Below are 13,610 nucleotides of genomic sequence, written 5' to 3'. Positions count from 1 at the left end.
AATGGGAGGCTATGAAAAATGGTGGAATGAGACAGACATCATTACCCTACGTACATGTATGATTACAAGAATGGTCTGAATCTACATCATGTACAATCATAGAAATGTAATGATATAGAATGAATCAAAATGCAATCTGTAAAAAAATTTTTTTTAAATTTTAAATAAAAGACATTTTATTTTAAAATATAAAAACTTACAAGATCTTCTAAGCTCAATAAAGTGCCATTATCTTGTTGGTTATAAAAGAATGGTCTGGAAGATCCTTCACAGCCCACCACTCTCACACAAAGTTTGCCTGACAAATTTTCAGGCCAAAATGGAAGGCACTGAAAACATAAAAATAAATGTCAGTCTTAAAACAATACTGTGATATAAATAAGACATTGGTTAATTAAGTTTTTACCTCTGAATCTGACCTTGATTCAACAATTATTGTTTTGTAAAATATTTCCTCTACATCTCATATTAAGACCATTGACAACATAATCACTGCTATATTCTATTTATGACTATTTACATTCACCAAAAGAATACAGATATTAATCCATCCATATGTTCAATGTCATACTCTATCATATTTATGTGTTAAAATATGACAGCCAGCTATCCATCCATATGTACAATATGAAAAACCAAAGAACATGTTGAGTAAGTACACCTCAAATATCTTGAATAATTAAAAATTTTAATATTCATGAACATTTTCTTTTGTGCATATCCCATTTTACTTCATTAATGCACAAAGAATTCTTCCACAGACTATCTTATCTGAGATAAACCAAAAAGAGAATAGAAGGCAGAAAAGAGACCAAGAGACTGCCATTAACCTGCTGAAAGTCCTGACACCACCACCTTCCTAGCTGTTTGAGCATGATCAAGTCATGTATTTCTTTGAGCCCCTGTTTCCCTAACTGTAATACTGGGATTTTCATTCCTAATGTTATACAAAATGTCCTTCTGTTATACAATACGAGGTAAATTCTACTTCTGAATAAAAACTAATACTACTGTTGACAAACCTACATCAAAGACAAAAAAATAAAACAGCACTTCCTTATTGCTAAGACACAGAGATCACCTCTTAGAGCTCTAAATTCATTTTTACTAAAATAAGAATCCTTCCTTTTGAGTCTTTTGTTAAGTATTTTTTAAAAATAACTTGAGAATATTTTTTTAAGCATCACTAAAAAATAAATTTCAGCTATCCTGAAGGTCAGCTAGTTTGGCTGAAAACTGGGTCAAAGTCAAGGACTACTGCTCATCTTTGCACCACCCTCTTCTCTTTGTCCTTCACTCTTTTCACCTCATTAAATATTACTGAGCCTGCAAAGTTCAAGTCAAATCCCAGCTCTCCACAAAGCTCAACATTTTGATATAGACCACCAATGTCCACCAATTATCAATGACTTTGTTGACCCTGGGAAAGTCCTAACCTGATTCCTTTTCTGTAAAGTGAGAGAGGTGAATTTCAGTTAATCTACAAGAAAATTCCATCTTACCTACTCAGAAATTCCTCAACCACCTATAACTTTGTATACATTATCTTTCTCTCCATTTGTTAACTAATATACAGTTTAAGCCTTGCCACAAGATTATAGTTTCTTGAGTATGGAGACATTATCTTGACAACTGAGACTAATACAGAGTTCATTATCTCTATGTACTTTTCACAGTACACTGCAATAGTTTATATAAGGACTAGAGAAGGACAATTAATCATCTAGATTGAGCTATGGGTAAATATCAACAATTATCCTCTTTATTTTTTTTTTAAACACATCTATCTTATAAAAGGAAAAACTCTTTCAAAGCTGGCCAACATATTTTAACACATACATATGATAGAGTGAATATGACAAAGAGGTATACACAATTCTTATTTACAAGTCAATACTGGCTTATGTACTGTAGGAATACATAAAGGAGGACCTACCTCTGAAGAAGCAATATAGTTCCATTTATTAGTTGGCATTGAGCCATCAGATGCAATTTCGCCAACTTCTAGTTCTAATGATGACTTGTTTGCAATGGTACAAAAGGGAGTCAGAGTGACGATTCGTGAAAGATTAAAACTGCTCATTTTGATGCTAACGCCAACCTGTGAGAAGGAAACAAGCTTATTTTCCAATACTTTACTTCATCTCCAGAACCTACACAATACTCCTGCATTCACACACTGATTCTAAAATATTTTAAAAATAAGAATTCTTAAATTAAATAATGAACATAAGCTACATTCCAGTAACAATCTTCTCACTAAAATGAAAAATTTTGGTTCCTTAGTATGGCTCCATCGGAAACCAATTAAAGAACTTCAATTGGGAATTTAACGACAACTTGCAAGGACAGATTTAAAATGTCTTCTGTTATTTACTAGACACTTTAAATATTCCAAATATAAACTGATTTATAATTAGCAGAGAGACTCAAGTTTTGTGGCTTTATTATCTTTCGTCAATAAAATAAAAATTTTGAAGCAGTTATAAAATAGTTCAGTTGGTATCTATTCAAATTTTCCAAGTAGTCAAATTTAAGGGTTAAGCAATGCTTGGCAGGGAGGGTTCAGGATGAAGATTGTACTATACCATCAGTATTTACCAAGTTACTCACTTGGTTAGATTCAACTCATATTAAACTGTGACAAATTCCACTCCTGCTTTGGTAACAGTGACCACAGAAATTGGTAGAAAGCTCTCCACATAATATTTTCAATTCAGATTTCTATACCCTTTAAGATCCAACGTAGTTACTGAATTGTGGGAACAGTGAATAGAGTTCAGGGTAAATAGGTAAGCTAATTCTTACCAGATATTCCATATTGTTGGCAGGACACTTCACACACCCGTAACTTCCCACTGTATCTAATGAGAAACTATTGGACCAAGCACTAGTTGAGATTTTTAACTGAACCTATAACAGAGAATACATATCATCATATAAAAACCTAAAGGATGATATTCATTTTATGTCATGGAAAAAACTGCAAGAAATTTCTTCAGCATCATAGGACACAAAAATACAATCCTAACCATACTGCAAATGGGTAACAGAAACACAGAAAACACTAGGGAATGACAACAAAAGCACAGCTCTGATCTTAACATTCACCTGAGCAATGAGTACAGTGAATTTAAGAGAACTTGTATTGTTTAAAAAAATATATATATTATGTTCCAATGTTAGACTTATGATATAGAGTTAACAAAACTCTTGACAGTATTAGTACTCTGAGAATTTGTCTTTAATATTATTCTGCAGGCACTAAATGAAAGATATTGTGAGAGGCAGAATGGAAGACAGGGGGACACAGTTCTTATATTCAATGAGCAACTGGAACAAACAGAGAGAACAGGAAAGATATACTAGTAATTATGATGCAAGATTCAATGTGACAAGAGCCATACAAAAGGTACACAGTGCTATCAAGATAATGAGTTTCCATCTGACTCTAGGATTTAGAGAAAGTTTTACAGAAGGCAACCTACCTGTGCACCAGTTTTAGTCTCACCTGTATCTACTCAACTAGACTATAAAAAACCTGAGGATAACCAGAGGCCAGACACATACACAGGTAATCATCACATTGTTATCACTACTCCAAAACAGTGGTTCTCAAAGTGGTCCTCAGACCAGCAGCATCAGCATCACTGGAGAATCTGTAAGGGAGGTAGATTCTCAGGCCCTACCCAACCTACTGAATCAAAATCACTCTGGGGACAGAATTCAGTAAATAGTTTTAAAAGACCATTAGGAGATTCTAATGTATGCTGAAATTTGAGAACAACCCCAAGAGAACATGAGTGGGATGTCCAGATTCATTTAAAATGGTCAGAAAATCTTCAAACCTATCAGGCCTAAGCAGACTGACAAAGCACAAACCATAGATAATCAGGAAAGATGAGGGGAACAGGAAAAGGGTAGGAGAAGAGGCAGTCTAAGTAGAGGGTGTAGCATATGCAAAAGCCTAGAGGTAAGTGCATGGGAAAATGAAGGCAGACATGTGTCTGAAGAGGAAAGAAGGGACCAGAACATAAAGGATCAGGCTCAAGTTTTAGGCTTCTCTTCTAACTACCTAGCTTAGTGCTTTGTCCACCAAAGACTCAGCTAATATAAGTAAATTTAGTCACTGTGTCTTTAGAAATGCCTTATCAACACCAGGAAAGTATACGAAATGGAACTATTCTATCCAACATGAATTTAAGAACAGAAGTAAAGCTACAGATAGGGGAGAAAAGGCAACTCACTCTAAGTAAACTGCTGTCGTTCCTGCTAACCCACTTGATTTTTGCACTCCTTAAAGTCCCAATGAACTTAATTCATACCAATGGCACTTAAGCAAACAGGTAAACATAGCTTCAGGTTCCCAAGTTTCTAGATTAATGGTTCTCCTATTTAAACTTGCTTTATGAACAAAAACATACCTTGTTTTTACTAAAAATGTTCTTCTTCTTAAAAGAAAATAAAATAATGTCCCTGAAATCAGCTGGATGTTTCACATGAATGTCTTCTGAACGATACTGAAGAACACGAGAAGTCTTGTTGATCAACCAATAGGGACTAAACACAGAGAGCACCATTCGGCTGCCAATTCGCCTAACATGTATGGACAGATCGACTGTCATCACATCTGTGGAGTCAGAAGAAAAGCACACAAGAAAGAATTCGGGAAGTGTATCACATACACGAAAATGTCCATTCCAGTTTTTGCCCAGGTATTTCACCAGGACTAATTCCATGATCTCTCCACTGATTCGTGAATGCAGAACATCAGCAGTACTGCCTTCTGCTAGCTCATGAGTTTCTGCTGTTCCCTAAAAATAAATACACATAAAACATATTTGCTTAGTAAGTTTCTGAAACTTCTGAAATAGCAAAATTCATATTTTACACAAACGCTAAATTACCTACCAAAGGCAGGTTAACTACCAACTCTTCAATGAAGTACCTTGTTCAAATATTATGACAGCAATCACTAAGGACTAAAAAGAAAACACTATACCATAGGCACAAACAGCACTGTCTTTTAGCCATTAGTAGACCAACAATCATTAGTTTTGATAAAATTCCTGTCTATGTCAAGAATCATGGGCTGGATTCAGAAATCCTGGCTATTGTCCACCAAAGCTACATCATTAAATGAGTCGCTTATGTGCCTGTGCTTCAGTTTCATCCTCTATTTAAATATCAGGCCTAACTGTCCCATAAGAATGGAATACAGAAAGCGATGTCAAGCTATTCTGACAAGTTATCTATGGTGGAATTATTTTCAAAGTAAATAAAAGCAAAATATAAATCAAGTTTTCTTACTAAAACTTTTTTGTGTAAATACTATTTAGCTCATACAATTAATTTTTGTCTGCACAACTCAGAAATGACTCATTGTTAGATTAAAAAAATTGAGGTTGCATACATTAAGACTTTTAAAATATGAAAGCATGTAGAAATTTGAAAGTATTTTTCATACTCCACAACTAGAAAATGTTCCTTATTATTTAAGACAATAACTATTTTTATTTTCATTAGAACCTTAGACAAAATAATCATAATATAAACTTTTATATAAAAACTTTAAGATGAAGTATTTTCTCACTGGCATTTTCTCCCCTTCAGATAATGAAATTTTACTTAATGAATAAAAAGATGATTATGGTTCTTAATTTATGACAGATGTAGTAGGGACAAGTAGTAGGGACTGAAGAACTGAAGTGCTTAGGTTTAAATCTCAGCTCAAATACTGAGTGGCTACGGGATTGTGGGCCAGTCATTTAACCTCTCTGTGACTCAGTTTCTTCATCAGTATCTACTACAGAAAGTTACTATAAAGCCTGAACATGCCAACATGTAAAGTATACAATACAGCACCTGACATGGGCATGCTATGTCAGTTTTTGCTGTTATTAACATTATTAAAGCATTATCAACTATGCTATATGAAACACTTTCAACTAGAAATGCCATAAACAAAACTAGAATTCATTTTGTACAAAAATAAGAGCTAAACAAAATATAAGAGACATACCTCAAGTAAATATCTTAGAGAATATGGGAGAAGATTCCGCAGAGTAAGAGGAGGATAAAGATGAATAATGTAAGCTGGATCCCAATCTTCCCCATGTGCACTGATATAGCTTAATTCATCAGGCAGAGCAACTGTGTTCACTATGAGAGGCAGGAAGTTGACTTCCACTGACGGACACTGCAGGCTGCATCTGACTTCCCTGCTCCTGTGAAGTTCTTCCTTCCAGGAAATGTAAGTGGTAGATTCTTTGTACTGGTGCTCTAAGATTCCAGCTGGCTGAATAAACAATTGACATCTGCAGAAAAAGAAACCAGAGAAGAAAAAGTTTTGATTGAGATATAAGAAAAAGAATCTCATTAAATCTTCTCGATAACTCTACAAAACAAGTACTATTATTCTTATCTTTACAGACTAGGAAGTCATAGTGAAGAAACATTAGGAAACTTGCCCACAGTCACATGTCTAACTCACAGGAACTGTCTGGGAAAAGCACTCTGTAAACAAGGCAATGCAAATTTTTTTCATTTCAAATACAAAGGCAATCAGATAAATATAGATCTCAGATAATTCTAAAATATCAAATATATAAAAAAGAAGGCATTTTCATCTTGCAAGTTCAATAATATAAATGTATTTTTCTACATTTAAAAATTGTCTTAAAACTGCTTTTATAGATCTTTAGATAATAAAAATATAAGGATATTTTTTCCAGAATAATGATTCCCAGTCTGGTTCAAGGGTGCATTCATGTAAACCCAGTGACTCTGGAGGCTATGAAGGAAGATCACAAGTTCAAGGCCAGGCTCATTAATTCAGTGAGACTGCATCACCATTAAAAAATAAAGAGGAGGAGGGAAGGAAAGGAGAGTACTATGGTTTGGATACGAAGTATCCCTCAATGCTCCTGTGTTGATGCAGGAATGTTCAGAGGTGACTGTGAGTGGACTGTGGGACCTACTCAGTCCATCCTAGCTTGAATGAACTGACTGGTGGTAACTGTAGGGAGGGAGGGTGGGGCTGGAGGAGGTTGGTCCCTGGGGCATGTCCTGGAAGGGCTCATCTTCCCATGGCCTCCCCAACCCCTTGTGTCTGCCTGTCTCCCCGTCCCCTTCTCCCTCCTCACTCTCTGCTTCGGGCTGCCATGAACTGAGCAGCTTAGCATTCCCATGCTATCCACCATGATCCTGCCTCACCTTGGGTCCAGAGCAATGAAGTCCACCCACCATAGACTAAATGTCTGGAAACATGAGCCAAAATAAACTTTCCCTCCTAAGTTGTTCTTATGGGGTATTTGGGTCACAGAAAAGTTGACTAATACAAGGAGGAACTGGGAACAAATGTGACCAAATTACTGTCATATTGTGTGCATGTATGAATAGGTAACAACCTACTCCACTATTATGTAATTAAAATGCATCAATAAAAAAAAAGAAAGAAAAAAAATAAAAAGACTGGTGATGTAGTTCAGTGGTAAAGCACCCGTGGGTTTAATCCCCCATACCAAAAATCAAAAAACAAAACAAAATGAAAAAAAACCATAAAATTAAAAATACATGTTATGAAGTTTTTAAAGCTTTGTAATATTCAATGAAATATCTACCTATATGAATTTAAAGGAACATGGAACTCCTCTTCAGGTCTGGCTATTCCAATGCGCTCCAATAGCTTAATATTCTTAACAAATTTATAGATGATGAATGCAATAGAGAAATGGTTTTTAATCTGTTAGACAAAAGGACATACAATAGTTTAAAAAGGATCAACTATTAAAAAGAAAAAGCTGCACATAATTACTTTTAGATCTAAAAGTTTTCAAACTCAATATTGGAAGGCATTTTCATTGGCAACTATAAAATTTTAGGATAGTTAAGTGTAATATATGTACATTAAACTTGAGATCTAAGTGGCAGTTGAAAATTAAGATATTCACATACTCCTATAATTATATGCTATGTTTATTTTAGTCTATAATACTATCTTTCAAATATGCATTGCTCTTTGAAGATTTCAGTCACTTTTTCTCCATTACAACCTTTTTATGTATGCATCATATAACTAAACTGAAAAGAAGAGCAAAAGTTATATGAGAAATGCAGTATAACTCTATTCTTGACTGTAGTATATTCCCTGGAGTTAATAACAAAGACATATCAATAGCCAAAGTTTGAAATCTTTTCATTTTTTATCTGATGTTATAGAGATGAAGAAATGACCTTTTGCTGATGTATATTGATCATATCTCACACCTATAATAATGTGCAAAAAAATGTTTAATAAAGCCTTTAGAGTAGGAAATACCTACAGATTAAAATGCTAAATTCTTTTCAGGAAAGTAGGTAAGTTCAATATGTCGTCATATACACTTGAAAATTGTAATTCCAAATGTTGTACAAAGAATGGACAACCAGCTGTTTGACAACCAACAATAATTACAATATTCCTCAGTTCTGAATCTTTAAAAGAATACAAAACAACTTAATTTTAAAGCCAGGAAATAACAAATGTATTAGACATTTAAAATAAAGAATATTATAAAATCAAGTTATGAAGTAGAAACCTATTCATTGCACTATTTATTTATGAATGATCAGTATTAATCTAACATTCTACTATATATTCTTCTATTTGGCTAAACAATTTAATATTTTCTGCTTTAGCAAAAGAAGCACAATTCACTTTAAAGCATTACCTGCAGGGGAGAGCGCAGGGTAATTACTTTATTCCCTTCAGTTGCATCAATCTGTACCAAGACTGAATCAGAATGACTGGCATTGGGATTCCGTACATTGTACAATCGCCGTCCAGGTCTGGCAACAGGGATGTTTCCAACTTCTGTGTATCCATGCGGTACTGAGACAGAGCATAAGTGAAAATAAGTCCAAATATTTATTCACCAGTAATTATCAGCACCTCAAAATAATGATTATTTTTCCTCATTACTAGAAATAATCACTACCAAATATTTTCCCATGATATAGGAAATTAAAAAGAGAGAAAACTGCTACTGATATAAAATTTTTGACCCAAACAATTTGGGGAGGAATTTTAATATATTAAAACAAAATCCAATTTATTACTTATTGTCTCAACTATACAGCAACAATCTTTTTTTTATTAAGATAATAATTACTGCCAATATTTTAGGACTCTGGAATATCATTATTTTCTCTCCTCATTGAACTCCTATTCTTTCTGAAGCATACTTAATACATAATACATAAGTTGTATTACTAAAGAGCACAGAAATAATCTAGTTTTGTAAGGTACTTCTTAAATTGAGTTTAATCTTTTCAAGTTTAGAAGAAAATAAGACACCAAATTTATTAACTATTTACTCCAAGTCTTTAGAAATATTGTATCCCAAGATACCTGTAGCAAAATGTTTCTTCATCTTTTATCAAAACTAAGCCCACAGCAATTCCTAAGACACTCTTAAAATAACTAGCATACCAAAGGTCAGTGTGAAGAAGGAGCTTTCTTGACGGCTTACTACAGACAGTTTCCCTTGATGTGAAGGTTCCATGCTGGCATATTCCAACTCCAAGTTCTGACCAGCATCCACATCATAAATGCCACTTTTCTCAGGGGAGCCCATCACTCTGAGATTACGATTGGGTTGCACCTTAATGGGAACACCTATAGCATTTTTTACCATAAAAGGGGCCCTGTCTTTTAAAGAGTAGTCAAAAGTAGAAGCAGCACCCTGTGAAAAACCCTGAAAAAGAACAAATCATCATCATTTTTATAATGTGTATATTTCTTTAAAACATTTTACCACTACTACACATTTTTTTATTTTTATTTTTACAGACTGCATTTTGATTCACTGTACACAAATGGGGTAAAACTTTTCATTTCTATGGTTATACACAATGTAGATTCACACCATTCATGTAATCATACATGTACATAGGGTGACATCTCATTACACCATCTTTCATAATCCTGCCCCTTTCCCCTCTCATTTCCCTCTACCTAATCTAAAGTTCCTCCATTCTTCTCTTACCCCCACCCAAACTAATTTTGATGGCAAAAAATATCCAGACATGTTTCATTCTTAAATTCTACTTAAAATATTCCAAACAAGAATAAAACATACTTTTGCTAGATTGTTGAAAACATTAAGACAACTTTTGGATATTGTTATATTCATTGTATCTCCTGAAGAAATATGAATTGCCATCTGTGGCTCCGGAATAAAGTCATCTCCTGGCATCAAACTTTTGTCCTGGATTGGGTTCTTCTTTACCTATAATTAAATAATATAACAAATTTAAGTTATTAGTCAATAATAAAAATAAAATGTAGTTTTGAGTTCTTCAACACTGGTGGCTTTACATTAAGCTTTTCAAGTCTCATTTTCAAAAATATTCAGAGCTTCCCTTTGACTTAGTTCAGATGAGAAATCTTTCTTTCAGTGCATAATCCATGTGTGGGGAGAAGCTTTTCAGAAACATATCATGAAAACACTCAAAGTCATCTACCAGATTTGCCTTCCTGGGGATTCCCTAGAGCACATCTAGTTATTCAGTGTTGCCTAAGTGAGGATTATGACTTGATTAGCAACCTAAGACCGGCCTAAAGTCTACATTAGTCCCTATTTGGCAGTATCATCTGGAAATAAGTTTTTTCCTTCTACTTTCTACAATTAACACCAATACATAAGTAACATAAACTTTCAACCATCCATCAGATTCAATCTGTTGCAATATCACAATCACATTTTTACTCTAATAACATTCCAAAAGGCTGTAAACCATTCTTTGTTAGTCTCCTCATATCAGAGAGAGGCAGGCCAGAAATACCACTTATATTTATTCAAAGGAAATTGGGATGTAAGTTAAGTGAGTTCTTGACTTTAACAAGAGAATTGCCTATGCCAATTTCAGTGCACAACTTCTCAGTCAGGCTGCCCTAGAGAGGTATGCAATGACAATTTATTCACAGTATATAGCATATTCTTTTTATTCTAGAAAAATATGCTTTGGTATGTAGGCTTCTGAAGTGCTCTCAAGAAATACCATAGAGATGTAACACAAAAGACCTGTTGATGAGTAAGAATGGAATTCTCAATTTTTTTTGGTCTCACCATTAAAAATCACTGAGTATCCAAAGAGCTTCATTTATGTAAGTTACATCTACCTATGTCCACACTATTAGAAATGAAAACAGAAGATCTTAATACTCATTTCAAAATGTCAGATTTAAGTTATTTAATGAAAATATATAAAAGTGAGAAGAGGAACATTTATAAATCTCTTCAGCACCTGCCTTAGGAGAAGGCAGATGAACTCTGGTTTCTGTTCTGCACTCAATCTGGTGAAATATCATATTCAAGAAGTCTCGTGGAAACTCCATGGTTCATTCATGAATGAGAACAAAAACAATATATAATGTCTGAGTATTAGTAGGAAAAGACTTTTTATCAAATGGACCCCTTGAAAGGGCTTCAAGGATCCTGGACTGCATATTGAGAAATGCTGAACTAAAAAGTATTAATGAATATATATAATGTCACTTTATACAAAAATATTTTATTGCTTCCTTACATTAAGCTTTAAATTCCACTGTCTTTTCCCCTCCACTCTCTCAATTAGTGGCTCCCACACAGCATGGATTTCATTGTAATAGTGAACCTGAAAAGTCAGAATTATAAGTCAGTCTTTCAACTTTACTTATGTAACCAGTAGAAACAAAAAATGTCAAAAGCCATTTATAAACCCAACCTAAAGATACAAAAATGTTGAGTATATTTCCCTTTATCTTTTCTATATTGCCTTAAACAAATTATTTAGCCAAAAATTTCTTAAATTTAATTTCCACACATACAATTATACATCAATTTATACAAATTAAATGTTAGAATATATTGTCTATTCACGTATTTGTTGTTACCATGCATAACCCACAGCAACAAAAGAGCTCATCTCTTAATTCTGCAATTGTACTTTCAAGAACTTGGCTCTGAAGGTACTAAATGATGTGTCCATACCTGTAATGTCATGTCAGCAGCAGCAGCCATCAGGGAAGTCCAATTTTTAATACTGCCTGAAAACCTAGACTCTGCCAGTAATAAAGGTACTGTTCGATGCCCAAGGCCACATTCTAAAGTAATCTGAACTGACTCTACAGTAACAGAACAATTTTCCTCTATCAAAGGTTGTTCACTGTCTCTGAAATTTTCTGTTATTTCTGTTGCCATGTCAACACCAAGAAACCAAGAGTTATAATCACTAATAGATCTGACATCCCAAAGATTCTCCATTTCCTTAGATGTGTCTTCAGATTCATCTTCTTTTGCCTTTGGGGACATAGCAGCCATGATTGTCATCACAGTATTAAGAATTATGGGTGAAATCTTTAAAAAGGAAAGAAGAAAAACATTTAGAAGAATTAATACATATATGATAAAACATTAATAAATAAGTGAAATTTTAAATATACGAAGTTTACAACTAGAGAACACATGAATTCATGTGTGATGACACTGCCATACAACACTGATTTCTGTACAGGTCACCTGGAATGAAGTAACTAACACTTCAACAGCCAATTCAGAACAAAAGTGATAGTTAACCAGAGGAATGTAGAGGCATAAATGAACTTTCATTTTTCCATGAACTATAATCACTAGACCAGGATGTGTGACTGCCATCAAAGTACCAGTGGATGGATTCCATTTGTCTGATGGAAACAGGGAGGCTGAAATCACAGATTCACCCCTGATTTATCCCAAGACGTGTGAGTTCTGCCTCTTATTATCTTTGGAGAAAGTCTGCTCATTTTCTCATTCCTATGACTGAACTTTGGTTTTACACTGATGATATCATCCAAGTCTAGTCAGCACCATTTTAGCCCTCCCTCCAAACCAACATCAGTATATCTATTTTTAAACTAATTCCTGTGCTTAAACTCTTGAACAACTTCCCTTAACTTTCAGGATAAGATTCAAGCTCTCTTCAGCTCAATGAACAAAGTTCTTTTTGAGCTAGTGCCTACTCATTCAACTAGCCAGAGTTCCCCCAAAGTTTGAGAAATATTGGATTAGATGAGTTAAAACTTCCCCTTCCTGTCCATCTAATGTCCACCAACTTTCAGAACTCAGTTTGAGAACAATTGCCTCCAGACAGCTTTCCCTGATGTCCTGGTCTGTGTCAGATGCCCCTTGTGTGTGCTCCCAACAGTACCTGGTACATGCCTCTAGCACCAAAGGCTGAATTACCTTTCTCCCACATATCACTAAGTTGCTGGAAGGTAGAGACTATTCCCAATGCCTTGTACAGGACATTATTTTATACAGAGGAAAAATTTTTTAAAAAATGTTTATTGAACAAAAAATTAAATACAAGTGAATGAAAGTTTCCCTCAGCACTTAGTACCTGAGAGAAAATATAGACTAATTCAGTTTTTCCCCATTTACTAATCTATATCTTTAAAAAATTAAATTCATTAAACAAGCACAATCTAAGACTATCCAATATTTTTTTAATGAGAAAAAAACTACATTGTCATTTACATGCACTCTAAATGAAATTAGTGTAAGCCTTAGTTCAATCACTACTGTTCTCTGACATATCTAGTTAAAGCA

At 34.2% G+C, this 13,610-nt stretch overlaps 1 protein-coding gene across 1 annotated transcript in view; it reads right to left on the bottom strand.

Moving 5' to 3' along the window:
• Vps13c (vacuolar protein sorting 13 homolog C) overlaps nucleotides 1-13,610 on the bottom strand; it is a 170,463-nt gene that overhangs the window by 41,551 nt on the left and 115,302 nt on the right. The window contains 11 exon segments of the mRNA XM_047538497.1: nucleotides 201-329; nucleotides 1,937-2,101; nucleotides 2,809-2,913; nucleotides 4,425-4,814; nucleotides 6,023-6,317; nucleotides 7,623-7,744; nucleotides 8,712-8,872; nucleotides 9,473-9,737; nucleotides 10,122-10,271; nucleotides 11,572-11,658; nucleotides 12,015-12,380. Of these exon segments, the coding sequence (XP_047394453.1) occupies nucleotides 201-329; nucleotides 1,937-2,101; nucleotides 2,809-2,913; nucleotides 4,425-4,814; nucleotides 6,023-6,317; nucleotides 7,623-7,744; nucleotides 8,712-8,872; nucleotides 9,473-9,737; nucleotides 10,122-10,271; nucleotides 11,572-11,658; nucleotides 12,015-12,380 (2,235 nt within the window).

Source organism: Sciurus carolinensis, chromosome 2, assembly GCF_902686445.1.
Source record: "Sciurus carolinensis chromosome 2, mSciCar1.2, whole genome shotgun sequence".
Lineage (NCBI taxonomy): Eukaryota > Metazoa > Chordata > Mammalia > Rodentia > Sciuridae > Sciurus > Sciurus carolinensis.
Note: the sequence above shows the minus strand (reverse complement) of the source record. Positions and strands in the feature narration are given on the sequence as shown.